This window comes from Idiotropiscis lumnitzeri, chromosome 14, assembly GCF_059441095.1.
Source record: "Idiotropiscis lumnitzeri isolate Australia: NSW breed Sydney's pygmy pipehorse chromosome 14, RoL_Ilum_1.0, whole genome shotgun sequence".
Lineage (NCBI taxonomy): Eukaryota > Metazoa > Chordata > Actinopteri > Syngnathiformes > Syngnathidae > Idiotropiscis > Idiotropiscis lumnitzeri.
The window spans coordinates 19,834,748-19,858,356 of NC_142404.1; the positions used below are offsets into that span (position 1 = coordinate 19,834,748).

At 47.1% G+C, this 23,609-nt stretch overlaps 4 protein-coding genes across 7 annotated transcripts; 2 read left to right on the forward strand and 2 right to left on the reverse strand.

The window, feature by feature from the left end:
* The first annotated feature begins 233 nt into the window (after nt 1-233).
* On the forward strand, nt 234-2,530 carry LOC148323931 (ly6/PLAUR domain-containing protein 1-like). Its single transcript, XM_088315587.1, has 3 exons — nt 234-447; nt 922-1,053; nt 1,184-2,530. Exons 1-3 carry the CDS (start codon nt 396-398, stop codon nt 1,432-1,434), a joined length of 435 nt encoding a protein of 144 aa, XP_088171713.1. The 5' UTR covers nt 234-395; the 3' UTR covers nt 1,435-2,530.
* gpr39 (G protein-coupled receptor 39) lies at nt 1,988-5,784 on the reverse strand. The gene is made up of 2 exons (XM_088315585.1): nt 4,205-5,784; nt 1,988-3,069 (listed from the first exon to the last, which is right to left on the reverse strand). Exons 1-2 carry the CDS (start codon nt 4,983-4,985, stop codon nt 2,654-2,656), a joined length of 1,197 nt encoding a protein of 398 aa, XP_088171711.1. The 5' UTR covers nt 4,986-5,784; the 3' UTR covers nt 1,988-2,653.
* Nucleotides 5,785-6,278: 494 nt separating this feature from the next.
* On the reverse strand, nt 6,279-13,141 carry LOC148323933 (solute carrier family 35 member F5-like). Of its 3 annotated transcripts, none has more exons than XM_088315582.1 (16): nt 12,947-13,141; nt 12,543-12,687; nt 12,390-12,452; nt 12,112-12,261; nt 11,662-11,724; nt 11,101-11,185; nt 10,830-11,023; nt 10,151-10,232; nt 9,972-10,059; nt 9,399-9,463; nt 9,226-9,330; nt 8,991-9,150; nt 8,819-8,909; nt 8,560-8,714; nt 8,174-8,266; nt 6,279-7,513 (listed from the first exon to the last, which is right to left on the reverse strand). In XM_088315582.1, exons 2-15 carry the CDS (start codon nt 12,678-12,680, stop codon nt 8,185-8,187), a joined length of 1,521 nt encoding a protein of 506 aa, XP_088171708.1. In that variant the 5' UTR covers nt 12,681-12,687; nt 12,947-13,141; the 3' UTR covers nt 6,279-7,513; nt 8,174-8,184. The 3 variants fall into 3 exon arrangements, with proteins under 3 accessions (XP_088171708.1, XP_088171707.1, XP_088171710.1); XM_088315581.1 differs by having other exon boundaries at nt 12,360-12,452; XM_088315584.1 differs by lacking the exon at nt 12,390-12,452 and having other exon boundaries at nt 12,947-13,140.
* A 556-nt stretch (nt 13,142-13,697) lies between these two features.
* sympk (symplekin) lies at nt 13,698-23,401 on the forward strand. 2 transcript variants are annotated; one of them, XM_088315576.1, is made up of 26 exons: nt 13,698-13,778; nt 14,027-14,141; nt 14,206-14,271; nt 15,036-15,089; nt 15,172-15,245; nt 15,329-15,455; nt 16,030-16,279; nt 16,693-16,863; nt 16,959-17,198; nt 17,347-17,498; nt 17,566-17,716; nt 17,950-18,133; nt 18,227-18,377; nt 18,471-18,706; nt 19,048-19,129; nt 19,203-19,316; nt 19,898-20,045; nt 20,122-20,282; nt 20,573-20,681; nt 20,762-20,862; nt 21,068-21,158; nt 21,281-21,382; nt 21,470-21,657; nt 21,994-22,170; nt 22,342-22,605; nt 22,932-23,401. In XM_088315576.1, the coding sequence occupies exons 2-26, from the start codon at nt 14,079-14,081 to the stop codon at nt 23,259-23,261; spliced, it is 3,786 nt and encodes a 1,261-aa protein (XP_088171702.1). In that variant the 5' UTR covers nt 13,698-13,778; nt 14,027-14,078; the 3' UTR covers nt 23,262-23,401. The 2 variants fall into 2 exon arrangements, with proteins under 2 accessions (XP_088171702.1, XP_088171703.1); XM_088315577.1 differs by lacking the exon at nt 13,698-13,778 and adding an exon at nt 13,796-13,917.
* Nucleotides 23,402-23,609: the final 208 nt, after the last annotated feature.

Sequence of the window (23,609 nt, forward strand, 5' to 3'; positions counted from 1 at the left end):
GATCTTGACTCGAACCTCTCAACTCTACAAGAGTTGGCAGGGGCAAAGGTCATGCAACCAGTGTTCCGGTCGTCCCAAATATTTCATAGCGTTAATGAAATAAATGAAAATAATTTGACAATGGAGGGAAAAAAAAAGAAGCTCAATGAATGCAACAATTATTGCTGAAAAGGACGCCGCAGGCTGCTGCAGTGTCTTTTTCCTTTTATTTCCCATTTGAAGGTGGTTGTGGTTCCAAGTACAGAGGGAGGAGGGCGATGGTGTGTGTGCGCTGATGTCATTTGCTGGAGAAAAGAGAGTGGCGGCATGCAGGCGTCCTCCGCACTCCTCTCCACTATGTCCGTCTGCGAGCATGTTCCCCTCGTCGGGTTGCAGTCCTGCAGTCAGAAGGGACCATGTGGATCTTCACGCTTTTTACTTTGCTCCTGATTGTCTTCTTCAAGTCAGGTAGGGATAAAAGAGACTGATTCGTTTGTTGACAGCATGTTTTCATTTTCTCACTTGATGCGGTGAAGCAAAATCAAGTCACATTTGATACGGTCCAACTCTTGAGCGAGTGACTCGCGAGAGCTGCTTGAATGCGAATCCACAACAAGTGACGAGCGCAACATGTGAAGCGGAGCCTCTCGTCGATCCACTCGGAGGCGCTTGTCCTTCTTCTTTTCACGGCCGAGCTGAATCTGACGTCGATCGCCGCCGTGGACGAGACCGAGACCGAGACCGAGACCGAGAGCCTGCTCAGCATCGCTGCAGACGGTTGCGGCTGACTTTTGTCCTCTCCCTTTTTGCCGCTCAGCTCAGGACTTGTTGAGACAAACTCAATTTCCGGTCTTCAATGAGCCATTCAATTTTGTGACGATGGGTGTGAGCCCAGTCCCGGTCCCCGGATATGCTTGAGTGTGCGTGCGTTTTGCGTTTCAGGGGCGGCTCTCCAGATTCAGTGCTACCAATGCGAGGAGGTCAGCCACGACTGCACCACGCCGGAGTTTGTAGTCAACTGCACCGTTAACGTGCAGGACATGTGCCAGAAGGAAGTTCTGGTGAAGGAAGACGGTACGTTGAACGGCACTTGCGCATCACCAAATGTGTTGTGAAAAGTGAAGCGCCAAGTGGCGACGCATGACCGCACGATGACGAATGTGTCGTCGAGGGTTTAGCAAACTGCATTTTGTCCTCCTTTCAGGAATTTACTACCGCAAGTCGTGCGCCTCGTCGGGAGCTTGCCTCATCGCTTCTTCGGGCTACCGGCAGTTCTGCACGGGCGAGATGAACTCGGTGTGTATCAGCTGCTGTAACACGCCACTGTGCAACGGACCGCGCCACAAGAAAAGATCGCGAGCTTCGGCTTCGGCTCACCTCACCCTTCCGCATTTAGCTGCTTTTGCTCTCTTGGTCCCGCTCGCTTCACTCAACGCCAACAGTCCATTATTTTAACAGGAACAAAAAAACGTGTCACTTGTGCTTGATTTCTACTGCAAAGTTTTATCATCGTGAGCCAAGATGTTAAAGCATGTTCAGCAAATAAGACGATATGATATGAACTCACTGTAAAATGTCCACAGATCTCCAGACTTGAACCCAAACGAGCATGTATTTGATCTGCTGCAAAGGAGACTGAAAAACTAGACAGCGCGATTCTTAGTTTGTCCGGGCCGAAAAGTGGAAGGCTGTGGACGGGCCAAGTCAATCTCCAGACTTAAACCCGAAGGAAGATGCAAAAAAACAAAAAAGGTCACTGAAAGGAGTAACCGGTCAAAACAAGCAGTGGGACAAAGACACAAAACGATGGAGAGGTTTTTAAAGGGAAATAAATGCCAGAATTTAGACTACACAAGTCAATTTTCACACTTAAATCCTGTAGAGCATGCAGTGCAGCACTTTACCTGCTAAAATGGGAGCGCGAACACAGAAACACGCACAAATCAGGATAATGGAACAAAAGGGGGGGTCATCAAAGGTAAGAAATGGAAGTTGGAAGTTGGCCAAGTCAATCTCGAGACTTTATTACACCATTTGAGCTGTGAAAAGAGTTTAAGCCCGGAAAAAGACGTGTTGGGATTAAAGGTGATCAACAAGTGCCTTAATCATATATTTACTCTTTTATTCACCAAGGATGGATTTTATTTGAGTATTTTATTTATTCATTTGTGTGCAATTTGGACATGAAGAATTGAGGGACTGTACTTATTTATTAGCCACTGGGGAAAAAAAACAAGATGACAGATCCAGTCTTGGTGTGTTAGTGCTCTGAAAAGTACATAACATTTGTAAACATTTTCAGTGTTGCTAAGCCAACTGGGACATGTTTCCCAAAGAGAAATCTCTCGGCCAACCGCCAATCAATAATGCCACAAAAAAAGTGAAATAATAACAATCTCGAACAAGCTCACACAATGCGAAAAGTTACGTTGGATTTTTCTTTTGCATGAATGGCAACATGGAGAATAATTGCATCTTCTGCCACCTAGTGGACGAACTTTGAATGGCTCTGTCAGTTCCAATCTGTCATTGGCTTAATTAGATGAACAAAGATGATCTGTTGTGAATAAATGCTCATGTTTGGAGTGAAAATGTGATTATTTTGCACAGTCAAGAAATTCTTTTTTGCAGTAAATGTAAACGGAATGGAGCTTTCCGGTAGGGTTTCGCCACATTACGGTTCCGTTCCCGATAGAACGCTCGTCTGCGTCGTGGGAACCAAGTCGTTGTTTTTCGGCTCCAGATCCACTCCTGAGCGACTCTGCTTCCTCTTGCTCTTGAAGAGCAGCGGCTGCAGCGACCGAACGGATCGGGCGCGGGAGCTCGTCACGGTTCGCTTGTTAACGTGCTGGATGGTCAGACGGCATCGCAGCACTTGGACGAAAACCCGGCGGAACTGGCGCGAGGACACGTTGTACAGGAAGGGGTTGAGGGCCGAGCTCAGGTAGAAGAAGGTGTCGGCCACCGGGTGGAGGGTGACGTAGCTGCGGAAGTAGGCCGAGCTCCAGCGGGACTTGGGGGCGCCGGCCATCATGAGGCGGCGCACCTGATTGGGGAACCAGCACACCAGCAAGGAGCCCACGATGAGGCCTGAGGGCGCACAAATGCAAAGATGAGGATGATGATGAAGAAACATGGCGATGCTCGCTTTTTGGCCCGTGAAGGTGCAGTAAAGGCTCAGTTTTCTCTTGAAATTAGTTCTCGTGAGATCACGTTCACGCATTGTTCTCTCGCGTTGTTGTATGCATTTTCCTGTTTCCGGCCAAAGTTAGATGCATCCTTTACAGTCCAGCTCTGTATTAGCCTACTAACAAGTTAATCCTTATTTCTCACCTCATTGATGCTGATTTAAGCCTTGAGTTGATGACAAAAAAAAAACGTAAGTACAATTAGGTTTACTTGTATTGTTGAGTTAATTATGGTTGTATGTTCGCGAATCAGTTAGCCACATTAGCCCGCTAGCATGAGGCTTCGGCCGTTCGCGGTCATTAATATGTGATTTGGGGGGCATGGATTCCTCTCCTATCGGATGATGCGTTGTCTCCGAGTGTCGCGAAGGTTGTCGTCGGCTTGCAACATTGACGAAGGAGTGATTAATTCGCATTACATAAGTGTCGTTCTTTCCTCATCGTCACTGAATGTTGTTATTTGTGTGGCCCCTAGATGGTGCTGTTGTACTGTTGTTTCGCTTATTCAGTTGTTTACGTTCATGTATATTGGGACGCTCATGTTTAGACAGTGTATCTCACTAAACATATTCTGAATATTATTTACTACAGTATTGGAAGTAGTAACTAATTAATATTTTCCCTTGTTTATTGAGATGCCGTTTCATGTGAGTGACCGCAAATGAAGCTTGACGTAGCTTGTTGCTTCACAGGCAAGAGCAGCACACGAACTAGTACCGAACCCGAACAAATTTTGAGCCTGGCCCACTTGGCATCAAAGCAGGAGCCAAGGGGCGCTTGGCACGGAACAGAATTTGTGTTCTAATTACCTGCTAATTTACATGGCGGCATATGCAAAACACTGTTTCATCTCCAGCTGTTGTGAAAAGGTGCGATATAAATAAAATTGTATTGTATTATAAAGGAGTCACACTCCGAAAAACAACAACAACCAGAAAATCGAGACTGACAAAGCAACAAATGACTTAATCAGAAAGGCTTAAACAGACGTCATCCCCAGAGAGCATGCATGCATACTAAAGAACGTCGAAACCTACTGAGAAAAATGATGGTCTGCTTCCTGGCCGTTTGTATCTTCGTACTTTCATGCTTGGATGTTTTGTGAGGTCCGTCGGTGCCTTTGTCTGAAGAACCCCCGGATTTCCTCAGGACCAGGATCATGGCCCGACACATGAAGGCCACGCTGGCCAAGACCAGCATGTAGACCACAAAGGCCACAAAGATGCTGACTCTGTACATCAGCCAGCGCTCCCTCAGGTTGGTGCAGAAGGTCAGGTTCTGCACCGGCTCGTCCGCCGAGGCTGGTATGTGGCCCTGCGTCCCCGTGGCCACGAGCAGTGGCAGCGCCACCAGAACAGACACCAGCCAGGCCAAGGCGACCAATCCCGACGTACGTCGCCCGCTCAGGGTTCTGAATCGGAACGGGTGGCAGATGGCCACGTAGCGCTCGAAGCTAAGCGTGGCTACGTTGAGTATGGTGGCGTAGCTGCACGCCTCAAAGACGAAGTTGTAGACCTTGCAGGCGGCGTCGCCCCCGGACGCTGAGGTGAACGGGAACCAAATGGTGCTGTAGAGTTCCACGGGCATGCCCACCAGCAGAACCAGAAGGTCTGAACACGCCAGGCTCACCATGTGATCTGTCACGTTCCGCTGTAGGTAGCCGTTCTGGCGGAGAACCCGCGTGACCCTGATGGTGATGGAGTTTCCCACGATGCCCGTCGCCAGGATGAGACTGTACAAGATTGTCAGGGAGACTTTGACGCCACGGTTGGGTTCAAGCTGCCTCCAATCTTTCTCTTCAGGTATCTCCTTGTTCATGTTGCCGTGGATCGTCTCTTATCAGCTTCTGGTTGGAAAACCTGGACCAAAGGGTTCTAAGGAGTTCTCGCTGGATGCAAGACCAAATCTAGTTTCAAGAGAGTCCAATAGAAATCCTCAAGACGTCCTTCCAAGCACGTCATGAGCTTGACCGGCCACCGGTCCTGCTCTCACTCCTGTCGCCAAAAGTGAGGTGGACTAAAGAGTCCAAAATGTTTGTCCCCAGTATTTGTACCTCTGCGATTGACCGGCGACCAGTCCAAGGTTGGACCCACCTTCTTTTGCCAAAGTTCAACTTCATAAACTTAAGACTGCAAATTGTCCAGTGGTTTTCCTTTTCTTAGCCAAAAAGTGACGCCTCAAAATTGTGCCTGGATTTGAGAACCGGAGGGATGTCCTGCAATTGACCTGCGACCAGTCCAAAGTGTCGCTTTCGGCAGGGATAGGCTCCAAGTCGCCTGCAACGACGGATGTTTCTGACGGCAGCACGGTGCAAACGTGTTCGTGTCTGACGGTCAAGTGATCCGTGTTGCTGACACAATTATTCCCAAAATTTGGAAACCGACGTCAGGAAGATCTTGACTGCGTCGTTTAGTTCCGGCAGCGTCCAGTCTTTCTCTTTCTCCATGCTGATTTGGATTTTGCTCATATCGATTGCGTCTTATCAGCTTCTGGGCGCAGTTGCTGTGATTAGAAGTGGGACGCGGAATTTCCAAGCATTCTTCTTACGTCCATCCGAACGCCGGTGATTTCATCGCGTCTGCAGGGAGCCCCGAAAAGTTTCCTCAACACGCCTTCGCCAAAGTCGACGACTTTGTTCTGTCCACGAACAACAACAAGTGTTTAAACAGACAGGGAGGCTGCGCTTTGACAAAAGTCCTCCTCCCTCCCACCAAAGCAGCCAAGTTAAACATTAAACATCATGACACAAGTTTGCTCTCCCTTCTTATCATTAGCGCTAATGGCCTCGTCTTCAGACCGAATTCTCTGCCCGGGCTTTTTGGCATGATTATGTTACTGCTTGATTCCCAAAGGGATTCACTTTTTTTCCTCCCAAATTCCAAAGGCTCGGAAAGAGAAGCGCGGGAAATCAAAGTTTTCCGAACTCGACCAGGGAAAGTGTTTCTGGAACGCCTGCCGCTTTGTTTCTGACGCGACCATTTTGAGGTCAATTCCAGAACTTGTACTTGGACTAACTCCCAAAAGTAAACGCCCCCCCCACATGTGACATTTCATTTGCTCTCACATATTCCACCATAATCAATCAAAGTAAAAGCTTGAGCATGAGAACAATTGGAAAAAATGTCTTTTAATAGTGTGCTGAACCCAGGAAGGAGAATCCGTCGACTCAAACATGGACAACATTTAAAAGTCGTACAAATGATTATTTTTTTCTTTCTTCCAACAATCAAGACAAAGTACCTGAGACGGGAAACAATATGACGACTGACAAACAACAAACATTCATGGAGATAAAGCGTTTTCTTTGTTTTGCAGATCACACAACGCGAGCAAAAAAAAAAAAAAAAAAATTTGAAGTAAAATTAAAAAAAAAGAAATCAAGACGACAGTCCAGAAAACCCCAAAAAGCGGACACGTTGGTCTTTAAAGTGCTGAACGTGTTCATGGATCGATGCTGGCAGCTTCTTCGTGAGCACAGCGGCAACATCGGACACGTTGATTTCCTCTTCAGCTTATCGGCAAATCAACAGCTCAAAATCCAAAAACAAGATTTGGCTCGTTTACAGCGAGGCAGAAAACATGACGGCAGGAAAGTGTCGTGGTCAGCAAAAATCCGTCCCCTTTAACGGCCGTTCCCGATCGCGGTCGCTTAGCTTATACTGGAAGCGGTCTTTGAGGTGGCGGGTCCAGTTGACCCATTTCAAAGTTCATGAAAACAAGTGGAAAGGCTTTTTTTTTTTTCCCCAACGTGAAACAAGCGCGTTTGGAGCATTTTTTTCAAACTTTTTCGGATCATTCAACACACCAAGAGTCAAACTGACCAAAAAGAACAAGATTAGAACCATTAGAAATTTGTGGTGCACGTTGACTAAAAAGATTATTGAAAAAAAAATAAATGTATATATATATATTTTTTTTTAAACTTCAAAATGGGTCCATTTGCCCCGCAATGTAAACCGAGGTTAAACATAGTGTTGTGATGTCCTTTCCAACCGGAAGCTTCAAGAATAAAACTGCTAATATGTGCAAACACATTTTCTGTCTGCGATCTCATCAAGGCAACAAAACGAAAGGCAAAGAAAAAAGGCGGGAGTGCAAAATGTGTTTGAATGCACGATGACGGCGATGCGGTCGACTTTGAACGTACCTCTTCATTTGGTCACGTCGCATCGTCATCACAATGATTGGTCATGTTCAGCAGCTTAAGTTGCGCTCGGGTTTTTTTCCGCACGATTAAAAAAAAAAAATTGGAATAACTCCGGCACACTGAAACAAGTGGAGCATTCAAATGGGAGGCACGGGTGGGTCGTTGTTGTCTCTCGGACTGCTACCAGATGTTTGACAACCTACCAAAAGGACAGAGAAAACGAGCTGAAAAAGTCATTGCGAGCGCCATCATCGGAAAACGGACGCAAATGTCTTGAGGGCCCACGCTGGGAATTGAAAAGGAAGTCCGCATCTTTTGGTGTCTTCCTGGGCTCGTACTTTGATGTTAGCAGATAAGCGTCAAAAAATGGTGATGCTTTTTTTTTTTTTTTTTTGGAGCAAAGCGTCAAAATTTGATGACATTTTGTCGGATTGGCCAAGAAAAAGAGCTGCAATTTTTTTCTCCTTCTCAAGAATGCAAGCGGCTCAACAAAACGTTGACAAAGTGAGTCGTGACTTTGCCAGCGTAGCGAGCGCACACAAACTGAGGACGCGTCATCAACAAAGCGTCTGGAGTGCTTTCCGGTTCAACCGCTCGTGAGTTGAAATAATAAAGCGATGATCGTTCAAGCTGAGCGCTTGTCAGCAAAGCCGTTATCGTTCTCAGCACTTTTCTCTTTGAACAAACGCTCATGTGTCTCGTCAGAGAGTTTTGTGTTTGGACGTGTGGTGGTGAGTAAGGAGGACAGACGATGAGCAGCGCTTTGGGGAGCCGTCGCTTCCTTTCCTTTTTTTTTTTTTTTTCCTTTTTTTGAGGTGACGCTTGCACATGAGTCAGAGAGTGAGACGCAACGACTTACTTGAGTGGCGATCACGAGCACAGGCTTCCTTGGTTCAGGGAGACGGTGTGTAAGGGTAGAAGACTTTCACACAGTTCGTGGTCCTCGGGGAGTCTTGAAGAGGAGGGGGGGGGAGTGCGCACTCGTTACCGAAATAGCAACTCCAAACACTTTTAGGATTATTATTAGCATCGTTCTTATTATTATTTCGAACACACGAGTAAATTGTGAGTAATGGAATTCATATTGAGGTTAAAATTGCGTTTTTTGATCATTTCCGACATTTCTGGAAGATTGAACATCAAATTGACCCAGCAAAATGATGGCTGCCGTTGAGAAGCAACTGCAACGTGCGGTCTGAAATCCACAACGTGTGAGCAAATTGTCTTTGGAATTCAAAGGCGTACCTCTGAATACGATGTCTTCGGAAAACGAATGCGTAGAGTCTCCTCAGGCCCACCATGACCGGATCCCAGTTGTTGTAGTGACATAACAGCGTGGCGATGAAGAACGAGAGGAAGACGGGCACCGCCCCCGCAAAAAACATCCAGGAAAAACGCACCTGCGCGCAAACAAACTGGTCTCCAAATTTGAACTCGAGCCTTCCATGAAACCAAAACGAGGCATACGATCGTCTTATTTGGGATGTTGTGCATGGAAACGCACCTTCTGCATGAAAATATCGGCCAACATGGAGAGCGGGATGGTGAGGCTGAGGGCCAGCGTCCCGATGAGCGACGACGTCAGGAAGCAGCCCCTGCGCAGGCCAAACAACAAGCAGCCTCAGTAAATGGCAACGGGCGCTTGGAAACGGGGCGCACCGGGGCCCGGCCCCCACCAGAGCCACAGGAACTCGGAGAGAACGGTGCCGATGAGGCCGTTGACCAGGATGTAGGTCCACACCAGCTGGCCGGGAAGCTCAAAGGCCTCCCAGCCCGTGTAGTGAAGCAGCAGGAAGCCCGGCCACAGCAGCAGCAGGTTGAACAGACCCACGAAGCCTGACGTGCACAAAAAAAAAAGAGAACGGTCTCACAAGTGGACTCGGGGCCAGCCGCCGAGCATTTGGAGCTCACCAAAGAACATGGGAATGTCCAGCTTGTCCTCCCGATCCACCCGTCTCTTGATCATCACCACGTAGACGGCGTACAAAACGGCCCCGGCCAGCGACCACAACGAACCTGCACCGACATCGGCGGCAACGTCACACACGCGGACGCGTTGCATTGCGGCTCTTCTCAACATTTACCCATGGCGCCTTTGTCATCGGGCCGCTCCATGCTGGACAGGCTCACCGTGGCGACGCCTCCCATGCTACACGGAAAAGGAAGCACACACGTCAAACTCGTTGACGTTTTCACTCTTGATAAATCCCAAAAGCTGCACAATGCTTGGTTCTGCGACCGAAACTAAGTGTTGACTATTCTTTCTCAAGAAGAAGAAAAAAAAGTTGAGTAATTGGCAATGGAATATTGTTTTGCCTTTGAGACCAAAAGCAGGGAAAACTTTTCTTTTGCCTGAAACACTCGAATTTCACAGCTTAGTGATGAAGTTCTGCCTCTGCAACTTTTCATTTTTTGGTCATGCTCGGGGCTATTTTTAGTCTAAATGCTGACAATCATACTGTTGAGTTTTCAAGTGTTGCACTCTTTGCCTCACAATTCTCTTAACTCTGTTTTTGGTGGTCATTCTCGAACTTGCATTAGCTTGTCATCAAAAAGCGCTTTTCAGTTTTTTTTGGGGCCCTTTTGCCACTTTTTAGGTGCTTGTCGCTTCAGTCAACTGCAGACTGTTTCTTCTTGACGGTTTTGCCGCGCCTCACCTGAGCGCCACCGCCACCAACTTGGACAAAGTGAAGCGGTCGCTGCTGTTGCTGGGAAATATCGCAGCCAAGATGAGCGTGAAGAGGCCTGCACACACACGGAAGGAAAAGCAAAGCACCAGCGTTGAAACGAGCGGCAGACGCGCCGGACGACTGTCACCTTGTTGACCGTGAGTCACCTGACGTGGACGACAAAATGTTGACAATGGCCACTTGCGTGTCGGACAGCGCTTCCTGATAGGACAGGTTGGCCAGGAACCACTGCCCGGAGAGAAAGGCCAACATTTTGCATTTCACAAGAAAATAAAAAATGTTTGTTGCTGGACGCTCTTTTCCTCAAATGCACAACGGAGAAAAGATTACAGCGCTTTTTTTTTTTTTCTTTTCAAAGTCGTCTCATGCAAATGGCGAGTATAGCTTCGGTTCCATTGACGAGCGAGGGGCGGGGCTACATCGCTGTGGCAAAGTGAAGGCTACTCACTCATTTGTGTCTTTTTTTTGGTCATACTGCAAGGTTCAATCTTATCAATCAGACTGATTTATATTAAGAAAATGTACGGCTGGGCGTTTTTTTTTGTCTTTTGTTCACTTTCTGTTTGTTATTTTACTTGTTCACTGAATCAAAACAAATGAGGCAAGCTTAACGCGTGCCAACATGATAGCTCTGCTTCGTTTTCCGATTTCACACGATTGCGCTTCAGATGCAGCGACTCGGTGTGGGGCGGGATTATGTCATCGATCTCAACGATAACGAGCGTTCGGCACAGCTCGCTCACAGACGTGATTTGCGTCTTTGGCGGGACCCCAAAAGATTGACTGACGGTTTCGTGGTCAGACTTGAATGTGATGCGGACGCACCACAAAGCAGAAAAAGAAGCTGATCTTGGCCACGTCGGTGATGGTCAGCTTGCCCACCGCGCGCAGCACGGCCTCGTGGTCCTTGGCGGCCGGGTAGGACATGCGCGACAGTTTGGCCTCCAGGGCGTGCGTGGACGGCAGCTGGCGCACTTCCATGATGTTGCTAAAACGCACCCGCTGCTTTTTGGAAGCCGCTGCCACAAAAAGCCAGACAACGAATCAATTCCTGCACGGAAGGGGGATGAATGGGAAATAAAGGATGGCGACTCACAAGATTCACAATCGGTGTCAATTAAACAGTTGGCCAGATCGGCGGGGACGTCCTGAAACTTGACGGGCACGTACAGCGGTTCACTCTGCATGAAAACGAGACCCGATTGCTTCAGCGGCACATCAAAAGTCTCCTTCCAAGATCGACATCAACGGTTTGTTCTGATGAAATTCGCGTCACAATTTTTTCTTTGGTCCGTCCCAACTGTTCATGGCTCAATGTGACCTGCGGCGTGTTTAGAGAATTTAGATCTTTGGACATTTGAAAAAGATGAGAATAAAAACACTGAATCAAAATAATGCCAGCAGAGCAAGATTTGACTCTCTTTGAAGTGCGTTTATTCGAGAGCCGTTTTCGCTGAAATGACTTGTGAGGCAATCGGTCACGCCGATCCAAATTTTGCTATTCCAAAGAAAGAAACGGAACACAAATGTTCAACAATCACCTTCTCATTCCAATCCAAGCGCATTTGGCAATGTGGCTATTTCCATTCGGATGAGTCGGAGAAATCGAGTGGAACTTGTTAGCTGTCTAACAAGATTTTCTCCAGCCGATACGTACCAAGCAGTTGTTCACAGCGGTGTCGTTGGCGCACGGCGCAAAATAGGCTTCTGCATCGGCAAACTGTGGACACATTCGGTTGTTTCAAAATGTCACAAGCTAAAACTGATTCAAAGCAGAAATGATCTCAAGGCAAGTACAAGAAAATGGCACCGAGTGAAATGCTGACTTTTACGATTGCGCTTTTAGTTGTGTCAGAAAAAAGCAGCTTGTTGCATATTCGTATGACAACATTCTCCAAAAATGACAAATCTGCTGAGTTGGCTTGGAATGGCGTACAACACACCAAGCCCGGAGGAGTGCTTCTGGACAAATTGAACATGAAGGTTCATGTTTGAGCATCTTGGCTTTGCCGCCATCTTGTATGTCATGAAACGCCTCTTCGGGAAGGGCGTCAATTATTTTCGCTATTGGCGACAGTTCTCAGTCCCGCGTCCTCGCCGTACTTACAAGCGAAGCATGTCGACGTTTGATCGAGCCGGTACACTGCCGCCTCCAGGGCCGCCACAGCAGGAAGCCGAGCAAGTAGAGCACAAACATGGATGTCTTGGTAAAGGTGCTGAAGAAGGGCTTGTTGTACTCCTGTCGCCTGAAAATGTACTGCAACGGTGAAGGACAAAGATAATCAAGTCTGGCTTCATGGAGGACTGCAGAAAATTCTGAATATGAGTAATTGGACAATTTTAAAGTCTCCCTACACTATCTTCACTTTCAATTAATTGTTGCACCTCTGCAGTGATGCTGTATAATCCGACTGTTTCTTGAAAATGGCAGAACTTCACCCAGAATAGCTGTCAAAAATTCAGTTTGGGGGCAGCGTTATGTAAATAATGTGTTGAATGCAAAACCAAGCAGCGTCAAGTTGTGTGTGTGGCCCTTACTGATGTCAGCTCGGAGGAGGCCACCCAGATGACGTCCACCAGCAGGAGGATGACCACCCCCAAGGCCATGCGCCTCCGCTGGGCTGCAGCCGAGCTACCCGGAGAGCCCATCCGGTTCATGATGAACATGCACTCCATCGTCACGCTGCGCACAGTGCAGACCGACAACTTGGAAAATTGGAACTCACTTCAAAGCAACAGAAATGGCTTGTCATTTGGCTACAGATGGCTTCTTTGCGAAGCGTGGAATACTGTTTCGAAGACATGCACGCAGTGATCTAACCGGCAGCAAGTTAGCAGAGCAGCCGTGTTGTCGTAAACAAGGCGAGCTGCTTCAACAGTTGAACACACAGCTGTTGACAAAAAAAAAAAAAAAACAGCGAGTCAAGTCAGCTGTGGCTCACCTTAAACGACGCCTTCTCCTTCTCAGCCACGATGGGAAAGCAATGTTTCTTCACTATAGATAAAAAAAAAATAACTATAAGCCCTCTGCTGCTTGGATCGTTAAAAATAAAGTTTAGACATTTCGGAATTCCTTCCTTGGGTGATTATGGCCGCCATGTGTCAAGGTAACCAAGAGCGGAAAGGGAAGACTTCCGGGATCATCCTTCAAGATAATACAAAAGGTAATTTTAGAAAAGTCTAATCACTCGACAGGAACCCTTAATTTTAGTTTTTTTATTCATAGTTAGTACTAGTTTAAGGGCTTGAATGCTGCACAGAAGAGGGAGTGGAGCAACTGCAAATAGATAGACTTCCGGAATGATCCTTCAAGATAAAGCAAATCAATATTTGAAAGACTTATAGGAACTGTTCTTTTTTGTTTTTCCATTATGAACTTCTTTATTATTTTAGAGACACCACCGTCATATACGCATAAATATTGTTGAAGAACACTTGCATTTTACAAAAGATCGGCGTTTTATGTCAAAATATGATTTTTTTTTCATACGTTACAGAAGCCCAAATGATTTTATTCTTAAAATGTATTACCTTTTTCTATAACTTTAATTGTGGGGTTTCGGTTTTAGCTGCACAGGGTTGGCTACTAAACTCGAGCATGCGCATTTGAAGTTCTGTTCTAAATGTAATGAGCAATGTGTCATGCAGGCGGCAGTGTGGTTGTGCGCTTTACGCTTTCCATGCGCGAAGAATAATAAAAAAAAAAAAAAAGTCGCTCCTATGTGCGGCAGCTTCATTCACGGATATTTAAGCTTCGTTTTCATTTAAGTTAAGGTATTTGAAATTTATCAACGCGCTTTATGTGTGTCGAAACGAGCTAGTAAATGTGTTATTTAGAGATCCGTAGCTGTCACAGATTTCTGACTAACTATCGCTAAGTGTGCTCAGTGGTTAGCATGGCCCGAGTTAGCACGTTAGTAGTCAACAATATTCAACTTGCCTTCATTGTCACTTCCGACTCGTGGTTGTCCTAATTGTATTCACGGTTGTTTGTAACGCCAGTTTTATGTCCGTGTCATCAGAATTGGGGATATGGTGTTTTGCACACAAAGATAAAGGAAGTCCAACGGCATCATGGAGTTCTCCGCCGAAGACGGAGAGACGCACAATGTCATAGACATGACCACGAGTGAAAAGGTAAATACGAGTCTATGGATTAAAAATAATATTAACATGTAATAAACCACATGTCTGCCTTCAGGTGGTGGATCTTTTGAATCAGGCTGCCTTGATTCCCACAGATGTGAAGCTGGCTGTGCTCAAACAGGTCTGTGATCTCCTGAAAGTATTTTCCTTCGAAATAATGCAATTGTCGTGCTTTAAAACAGATCCCAAGTCTCTTCCGTGAAACTAATACACAAAGGATAAAGAATAAGAGTACCTAACATCCACTTGTCAGTCACCATTGACTGGGGAGGTGCTTTGCTGCTATGATGAAGCCGAAGCTACTCAAGCATTGCAAACTTATGAATTGAGCAACTTTTCCATACCTCCTGAGTACAGTGGACCCCCACATACTCGCACTTCGGCACTCAAGGATTTAGCCATTTTGAGATTTCTAAAAAATACATTTCAATTCTCTGCTTAACCAGTAGTTTTTTTATGTTAAAAAAAAAAACAACAAAAAACTTTTATTGCTCCTGAGTTGTTTTTCGATTTTTGCTATTCGTATGCTGGCCCAGTCCCTGTCCTCTGTGATTAAGTGACTTGCAACCAAATGAAGAACATTTTGAGGTTTTCTCTGCAATTCTGACGCACTCTTTGCATACAAAATGCCAATGAATGGTGCAAAACCACAACTGGCTAATTTGGCCATGTAGTACACCATGCATGCCCTCCCTCCAAAAAAACGAGCACCTGTAAAGTTTCGGTTCTATTTACCCTTGTTGTGGCAACTTTTCACCTCCATGCGATGTTGTTAAACTTTGTCAATGAGTGTAGCTGATTTGTGCATGTGGCACATGCAGCGAGAGAGAACACTTGACAGAAATATGATGTTTTTTTTTTTTAACACCTTCGTTTCATTTCCAGGTCCAGGAGCTCATCATCAACAAAGATCCGTCTCTCCTCGACAACTTTCTAGATGTAAGGGCACACGTGAGCATGCATCTCATCACCAATGCAATGTTAAGCAGCTTCTTTTTTTTTCTTCCTCTTCTCCTTGCAGGAGATAATCGCCTTTCAGACGGACAAATCCATAGAAGTGAGAAAGTTTGTCATCGGCTTCATTGAGGAAGCATGGTGGGTACTTGTACTGCAGTCAGATCTTAGTGAAATAAATAGCACTTCAGTAAAATCACATTTTTTTTTTTTAATCTTTCCAGTAAACGAGACAATGAGCTGCTCCTCAGGCTAATCGCAAACTTGAACATGCTGCTAAAGGACGACAGCGTCAACGTGGTGAAGAAAGCCATTCTCACACTCACGCAGATGTACAAGGTTACGCTTCAGGTAAACTTTCTACCAGAAAATTAGCCTGGTGAAAATGTTTTCATTTTAGAAGTTGCCACAATGGGTTCGCGACCTTGTTTAACTTCACTAAACGTCAATAAATATTCTCGTGTTTTTGTAGTCCTCCGTAAAGCAAACTGATTATCTTTGTGATGAATCCAAATCAGACATTTGCAAACATCTGATTCTACGTTGGAAAAGATTTATTTGAATTGTTCTGACTGATGCTCCAGAAAAACTCCTTTAGAAAGTTTGACAAAATGAACCCCCCTTCGATCCCTGATCCCAGTTCCACCAATACACTTGGAATTGGCTGGACGTCATAAAAGGACACCCCAAAAAATCTTAAGAACACGTGGCTGTAAGGGAACAGGAAGTTGAGCTGTTTGCTTTCAAGCAGCCATTTTGGGACAAATTCAAGCGGTTGGACTTGGTTAGAAAATTCTTTCAAAAAATCAGCTCAGCCGCCTTTTGCCAATCCACATGCAAGGCTCCAGCAGGCCCGCATCCCTGGTGAGGATAAAGCGGTTCAGATAATGGATGGAAGGATGACGTTGCCTTTCTTTGCCACCAGTGGCTGGTGCGAGCCAAAGTCGTGTCGGATATGCAGGAGGCCTGCTGGGACATGGTGACGCAGATGAAAGGCGATGTCCTGGCCCTGCTGGACTCGGAGAATGACGGCGTGCGCACTCATGCCATCAAATTCACAGAGTCCCTCATCGTCACCTTGTCGCCTCGCGTGGCCGACTCAGATGTGCCCAAGCGGCAGGAGAGCGATATCAGCTTGGACAAAGTTCCCAAGGACCACGCGTACATCCGCTACGGTAGGAATACGATAATACAGCTGCTGGCCTAAACCCGACCAGAAGCACTGACGCCGGAAACCTCTCATTCACTTTTTTTTTTTTTTTAAATGATCCCTCACTTATTTGCATTTCATTTCTTTTTTTTTTCTTTTTTTTTTTATATTCCAATTTTCGTGAGTGCCAATTATTCCCGGGTGTTCACTTTTCACGGTCAGGCCTGGTCTCATTCCCACCCATTAATAGTGTGGGTGCGCGATCTAAATAGATGATCAAATAGCGCAAATTAAAATGGTCAGCACTCACTACTTGCTGGTGGCTTCTGGGATGTAACCTCTGGCATAAAATTGGGACTACTGTTTGTTCTTTTTTTGGATTGATGGTTTCTATCATTGCAATGTCTACAAATAAAAGATGCACATTTTCCTCCGCAGATGTCTTGTGTGAGGAGGGAAAGTTGGCTCTGGACAAGCTGCTGAAGTTCATGGTGCATCCTGCCATTTCCAGCATTAATCTGACGACTGCGCTGGGCTCCCTCGCCACCATCGCCCGCCAGAGGCCCATGTTCATGTCCAAGGTGGTGCAGGCGTACGAGACCTTACACGGTGAGTCAGGAAGCGGCTGGAATGGACCACCCAGTTTAATTTCTGCACCATGAAACCCAACATCTTTTTCTCTCTCTCTCTCTTTTTTTTTTTAGCCAATCTTCCGCCCACCCTGGCCAAGTCGCAGGTGAGCAGCGTGCGAAAGAACCTCAAGCTGCACCTGGTGGCTGTGCTCAAGCATCCGTGCAGTCTGGAGTTCCAGAGCCAGATCAGCACGTTGCTGCTGGACCTGGGCATGCCACAGAGCGAGATCACGCGCTCCACGCCAGCGCTGAGGGAGCAGCGCAAGAGACCGCGGCACGAGCAGCACACGGAGGGGAAGAAGGTCAAGATGGGTGAGTGCCGCACACACAGTCGATCATTCGCCGCCGCTGCGGCTCAGTGCACTGAGATAATGAGATGCATCAGCCAGACCGCGTCGTGGGGAGTGAGTCTCGCGCTGTGCGCCTTTGCCTCATGACTTAGCTTCTGCTGCGTGTTCAGAACAAACGCTGATGGAAGACGATGAGGACAAGGAGGAGCCGGCCCCTCTTTCAGCCCCCGATCCCGCTCCGGTCCCAGTGGCACAGTCCGCCATTGACCTGACTGCCGACTTCCTGCGCCCGCTGCTCAACGCTGAGAATGTCGCCAATCTGGTGAGCGAGCAGCGAGGTCGCTCTTCACGCTGGTTTTTCGCCCGCGCTGACGTGTCTCTTTGTGCAGGTGCTGATCAGCATGGTGTATCTGCCCGACACCATGCCGGCATCCTTCCAAGCCACGTACACGCCCGTGGAGTCGGCAGGCACCGATGCCCAAATCAAACATTTGGCCCGGCTGATGGCCACGCAGATGACTGCGGCCGGACTCGGGCCAGGTCGGTCCAGCAAAATTTAAGACTTCACTTTGCAAAAACATGATCGTGTCAATCAAATAAGATTCTAGTTAAATTAACGGAATATTTAATCTTTCTAGATTTCTGATATTATCATCACACATCTTTGATGATTTTTTTTTTTATTTGATTATTATTCATTTCCCATCAAACTCTAATTTCAGCATCCCAGGAAATATGAAAATGTATTTTTTTTTTTTTTGCTCTCTGTACAGGCTTAGAAGAGTGCAAAGCAAGAGAGAATGAGGCGGACAAAGACTTGCTCATCAAGCGCAAAGTCCCCGTGATGGTGGGCCAAGCCATCTCCGTGGTGGGGGGCTACTCGGAAAAAGAAAAGGCTCCCAACCTCGCCGCTATCAAGAGGCTTCCCGAACCCATCCTCCCGTCAGCGCAAACCAAGTCAGATCTGCAAACAACAACAATTGACAAAAGATGCATGATGAACTCTTGTGGACTGTATTTGTCTTTTTCTTTTTTTGCCTTGTTGAGCAGATTGGCAGGACTGACCGGGAGAAAGAAAGTCTTCAGGCTGTCGGATGTGATCCAGCCTTTATCCGACACACAGATTGAACAGTTAACCTCCAAGACCATCAAGCGCATCCTTCATTCCGAAAAGACCATCACTCAAAGTGGCATGTCCCATGTAAAGCAATCACAATCTTTTTTTTAAATTTTTTTTTTTTAATTTTGACGAAAGTCTTGTGGACGCCGACTTTGTGTTGTTGTCATTTGTCAGGTCCGAGTAAAGCTCCTGTCCAAGCTGGTGACGCAGTTTGAGGGCATCATGAAAGAGGACGTGCTGCACTTCATTTTGGAAGACATCCGCAGCCGCAGCGAGCTGGCCTTTTCGCTGCTCTACCAAGAGTACAACACCTACCTGAGCCAGCTGCCCTCGGGCCTGCTGGACAGCTACGACCAGTGTCTGTACACGCTGCTCTCCGGACTGCAGGAGAAGCCCGAGCAGAAGGACGGGTGAGGACCGAATGACCTCATTCGCGAATCGCGCCAGGATTTGAACAAAAAAGTTCACTTTGAATCAGACGGACTGACTTCCGCTGTGTTTTGTCGAGACTTGTTCCGGTTCGTCTTGATTGGACATTATCCAGTCAAATCCAATACATTTAGCGGTGCTTGTTTTTGGTCACGCCACAAATATGTTTGCTCTTCTCCGCTTGGTGTGAGCCTTTTTTTTTCAATTAAGCTTTGACCATCTGATTTAAAATGGGTAGCAATTGGACAAAATCTCGAGGAAAAGTGATTTTGCAAAGAGCTCCACCGGGCGCTGCTGAGTAACGTTTGTTGTTGTGTGACAGACTGTTCACCAAACTGGTGCTGGAGGCTCCCATCATCACAGAGTCGGCGCTGGAAGTGATCCGACGTTACTGTGAAGACGAGGTGCGTCAAGAACAGGAAGACGACGGCATCGGATTTCGCTTGCCACTCAGCCGTTGTCCCTTCTGTGTTGCAGTCGCGGGTGTATTTGGGCATGACGACCCTGAAGGAGCTCATCATCAAGCGGCCTTCCAGGCAATTCCAGTACCTTCACGTGCTCCTGGATCTCAGCTCTCATGAAAAAGAGAAGGTGGCATCATTGCTCTCAATATTTGCATCTTGAATAGAAAGTTGGGGGTCAAATTGACTGCTTTCAAGTCTACTATTCTCACACAGGTTTTACCTGACATGTTTGGGCAGCAGTCTTTCGCCTTCTTCAGTCACTCTGAAGAATGTGAAAGAACCGATCACAGATCATTTAAAAGCCTGCCGATATTTAGCAGTAGTGCAAAAGGAGAACATGGTTTGATTTAGTATAAATCCGTTATTCTGAGCAAATGGAGTCACGTCGATTAAGCCTGCTGTTATGTGGTGGCTCGAATAATTTGAAACAAAACGTCGAAAAATACAGATTTGAAATGTTAAAATAAAAAATTATTCAGGATAAAACTACTGGTCTTATTTTTGCCATTTTTCTTCTTTATTTACTTTTTAATTTGCAATCATTTGTAAATTGCATATTAATCAGGGTAGAATAAAAGCAAAAACATTCATTTTTTTTTGGTGGGGCGTAACAGTCACAATCTTCCCATATTGCCAAAGAAATGAGTTGCACTAATAACGTTTAAAGATGTAATGTCTTGAAGTGAGTGTCTGTTGGCCACTTTTCAGGTTCGGACCACCGCTCTGGCCTTTCTGAAGCGCATGTACGAGAAAGACCACCTCCGGGACTACATTGAGAAGTTTGCCTTGAACTACATGCAACTCCTGGTCCACCCCAACCCCCCGTCGCTGCTCTTTGGGGCCGACAAAGACACAGGTTGGCACCCGGTGGCGCCGCTGCGTAACTACGTGCTTCTCAACTCACGCCGTTGCATCTTCGCTTGCGGACGCAGAGGTGGCATCCCCCTGGACCGAGGAGACGGTCCGCCAGTGTCTCTTCCTCTACTTGTCTCTGCTGCCGTTGAACCACAAGCTGGTGCACGAGCTGGCGTCCGTCTACACCGAGGCCATCGCTGACATCAAGCGCAGCGTGCTTCGAGCCATCGAGCTCCCCGTAAGTCGCTTTTCCTGCCGACGGGTGTCGTCAAAAGTGTCCCACAACACCGCAAAAAGTCCCTCGCTTTGCTGCTCATGCATGAATGCGCTCCACTCATTGAAAAAGTGCCATTTAGTGGCTTGGTGATGAAGTGCTCTTCCCACCAGAAAAAAATGCACTCCAGGCTGCTCGGTAAAACCTGCTGCATCTTTGGGGTATCGTGCCAAAAGGCAGACTTGTGCATTCCAATTGTGAGCATTTTCATGACGATAAACGGTCAATGCACAAGATGTCTCTTTGAACGGCAGATCCGTGGAATGGGCATGAACTCTCCCGAGCTTCTGCTTCTGGTTGAAAACTGCCCCAAGGGTGCCGAGACGCTCGTGACTCGCTGCCTGCACATTTTGACGGATAAAGGTAACTGGAAACTGGGCAATGGTCAACTGTGTTTGAGTTTGTGGAATTGAGAATGAATGTCTTCCCTCCCTGGCGCGCAGTGCCTCCATCTCCAGAGCTGGTGGAGCGGGTGCGAGACCTTTACCATAAACGCGTGCCGGATGTTCGCTTCCTCATCCCAGTCATCAACGGGCTTGAAAAGGTAACGCCACGCGAAGCTTCAAAATGCAAATTGGCTGCTCAAGGGACGCGTTGTATTTGGAAAACCACTAAACGGGATAAAGTGGGCCTCGAGAAAGAAGGCGACGGTCGGCATGCGTCCCAGTGGCCACGCTTTGACCACCTGCTTTCGAAGCAAATAGAAATGACATTTGGGTATACGTGCAACTCAAACTCTTTTGTTGCAGAGTGAAGTCATCCAGGCACTTCCCAAGCTGATCAAGCTCAACCCCATCGTCGTCAAGGAGGTGTTCAATCGGCTCTTGGGAACACAGCACAGTAAGTCAAAACCTTCCGCCATCATGGATTCACATCAAGAAGAACGAGACTTTTTTCCATCCATCCCACAGTGGCGGAATTGATTGTGTCAAATGCTCTTTCTCGGGCGTGTCGTCCTTCAGGTGAGGGAAGTTCTTCGGTGTCCCCTCTGACACCAGGAGATCTGCTCATCGCCTTGCACAACATCGACTCCATCAAATGCGATATGAAGTCCATCATTAAAGGTTCAACGTTGATAGAACTCGGGAGCCTAATCTCTCCCGCCCTCCAGCCACCAAAAATGTCTGAAGGACTTTGGATGTTCATTTTAGCAACCAACCTGTGCTTCGGAGAGAAGAACGTGTACACATCGGAGGTTCTGGCGGTGGTGATGCAGCAGCTGATGGAGCAGAACCCGCTGCCCATTCTGCTCATGAGGACCGTCATCCAGTCGCTCACCATGTACCCGCGACTCTGCGGCTTCGTCATGAACATCCTGTCCAGGCTCATCGTCAAGCAGGTCAACACGGGCTCTCACGTTTGCTCGTGGAATCCTTTCCTTGAACCGACGGTATTAGTGTCGCTGTCTCGAGCTCATTTCAGGGTCCGAGAATTGCTTCCCATTTACAATAGAGGATCGTTTTATGGATGCGCCGCTCGACTCAATAGGGTTGAGGTCTCGGGTTGTCAGTGGCCACGACATTTTCAAGAAACTAAAGAGCCTTCCTTTTCCTCATTAGGCTTAAAACCTGTGACTTGATCATGTAGGATGACCTCAAGTCACGTCCTGTTGCTCAGTCAGCTTGGCAAGCAGAATAGACGAAAGGTCTCATGACAGCTCATTTCTCCCGTGAAGGTGTGGAAGTACCCCAAGGTGTGGGAGGGCTTCGTCAAATGCTGCCAGAGAACCAAACCTCAGTCGTACAGCGTCCTCCTGCAGCTGCCTCACACCCAGCTCGCCAGCGTCTTTGAACGCTGCCCGGAGATGAGGGAACTCCTGCTGCACCACGTCCGATCCTTCACGCCGCACCAGGCAAGCACCACACCGCTGAAACATTGCGCCATAAACCGTCTTGACACACGCTACAGGATAATTCCTCTTGATATTCTCCATGCGACAGAATAATTGTTCTTTGCAGTCTCCACGACACAGGGTCGTCACTCTTAACACATTATCATTATTATGATCATCATCATCCAACAGCAAGCTCACATCCCAACCTCTGTCATGGCGGTCCTGGAAGCCAGCAAAAAAGCTGAAGCCAAGCCAGCGGAGCCCGCGAAGAAGGAGGTGTCCCGCATGGAGAGGGCTCCTGTTCCGGCAGCCGCCGAACGACTGCAAGCACAAGCACAAGCGCGGCACCTGGAAACACGCGCTGTCACGACGAATGTGGTGGAGGAAGAGCCCATGGAGCAGGAGCAAGCACATCCAGTGAGGCGTGAGGAGACTCTGAACGCTTCCTTGGAGGTAAGAGCCGCTCACATGGCTGCAAAAGGAACATCTGCTTTCTCAACAAACAGTTGGAAAGGCAAAAAAAAAGAGTTCAGGCGTTCTTCACTATGCAAATGCAATCAACATCACCAATAGAAATAGTTGACGTCACATATTTGTACATAAAACTTTGGAATTGCTAAACTTGCCCTGGGCCACACTGACCCAAAAATGTATTAGAAAATTGGATCTTGTTATTTCATCACAAAGACTGCAATGAGACATTTTGAACTAACTTGAAGATCGGTCAGCTTGAGCCAGATTGCAAGAGGAGACTTCAACTCCATTTTGATTTCCCGTAGGTGGAGATGGCAAGCGCTGATGAAACTCCTGAACCTGAACCTGCATCTGAATCTGAACCTGAAGGGGAACCAGAATCGGAACCTAAAGCAGAACCCCGACCTGACCCTGTACCTGAACTGGAACTTGAACAGGAAGGCCAAGCGGAAGCGGAAGATGAACCTGAAGCTGAACCGGAAGCTCAGATTGATCCTGAACCAGAAGCTGAAGCAGCTGAGGAGCCAATGGAGAGCTCTGGAGCTGAACCTTCTGAGTCCCAGGAGTCACCGAAAGAGGACGAGGACAGAGACAGCGTTCTGGACAATGGGAGTGGCTGTGAAGCAGCGGAATGAAGAGCACTAAAAAAAAAAAAATCTCCATGTTTGTGACTTGGAATGTTTTTTCCTCCTTTTTTGTAGAAAATCGATTTTGGCTGTTAGGAAGGTTTTCACACGTTCCTCGTAGTGCTCAACAATAAATCAACAAAACAAGACTTGCAATGCCGCGTCTGCTTTCTTCTACGATGACATTAGCAAGTACTGACTTGACCAAGGAGTTTTTCTAGATACGAGCTGCCATGATTTTTTCCTAAAAAAACAAAAACAAAAAACAACTTACATTTGTGTGTCATGGGGGCAGTCTGGAACGGATTATATCCATTTCCATTGATTTAAATCGGGAAAGATAATTGTATTGGGGGT

Excerpts from the sequence above, each read along its gene's own strand:
- LOC148323931 (XM_088315587.1), top strand. The coding sequence starts at position 396 with ATGTGGATCTTCACGCTTTTTACTTTGCTCCTGATTGTCTTCTTCAAG. Across the intron at positions 448-921 it reads GATTGTCTTCTTCAAGTCAG|GGGCGGCTCTCCAGATTCAG; the intron begins GTAGGGATAAAA and ends TTTGCGTTTCAG. Across the intron at positions 1,054-1,183 it reads AGTTCTGGTGAAGGAAGACG|GAATTTACTACCGCAAGTCG; the intron begins GTACGTTGAACG and ends TCCTCCTTTCAG.
- gpr39 (XM_088315585.1), bottom strand. The coding sequence starts at position 4,985 with ATGAACAAGGAGATACCTGAAGAGAAAGATTGGAGGCAGCTTGAACCC. Across the intron at positions 3,070-4,204 it reads GCAGACCATCATTTTTCTCA|GCCTCATCGTGGGCTCCTTG; the intron begins GTAGGTTTCGAC and ends GTGCGCCCTCAG.
- LOC148323933 (XM_088315581.1), bottom strand. The coding sequence starts at position 12,680 with ATGGAGTGCATGTTCATCATGAACCGGATGGGCTCTCCGGGTAGCTCG. Across the intron at positions 12,453-12,542 it reads CCTCCTCCGAGCTGACATCA|CTATTCTGGGTGAAGTTCTG; the intron begins GTAAGGGCCACA and ends AATTTTTGACAG. Across the intron at positions 11,725-12,111 it reads AACGTCGACATGCTTCGCTT|TTTGCCGATGCAGAAGCCTA; the intron begins GTAAGTACGGCG and ends ATGTGTCCACAG.
- sympk (XM_088315576.1), top strand. The coding sequence starts at position 14,079 with ATGGAGTTCTCCGCCGAAGACGGAGAGACGCACAATGTCATAGACATG. Across the intron at positions 16,280-16,692 it reads CCACGCGTACATCCGCTACG|ATGTCTTGTGTGAGGAGGGA; the intron begins GTAGGAATACGA and ends TTTCCTCCGCAG. Across the intron at positions 21,658-21,993 it reads CCAGGCTCATCGTCAAGCAG|GTGTGGAAGTACCCCAAGGT; the intron begins GTCAACACGGGC and ends TCTCCCGTGAAG.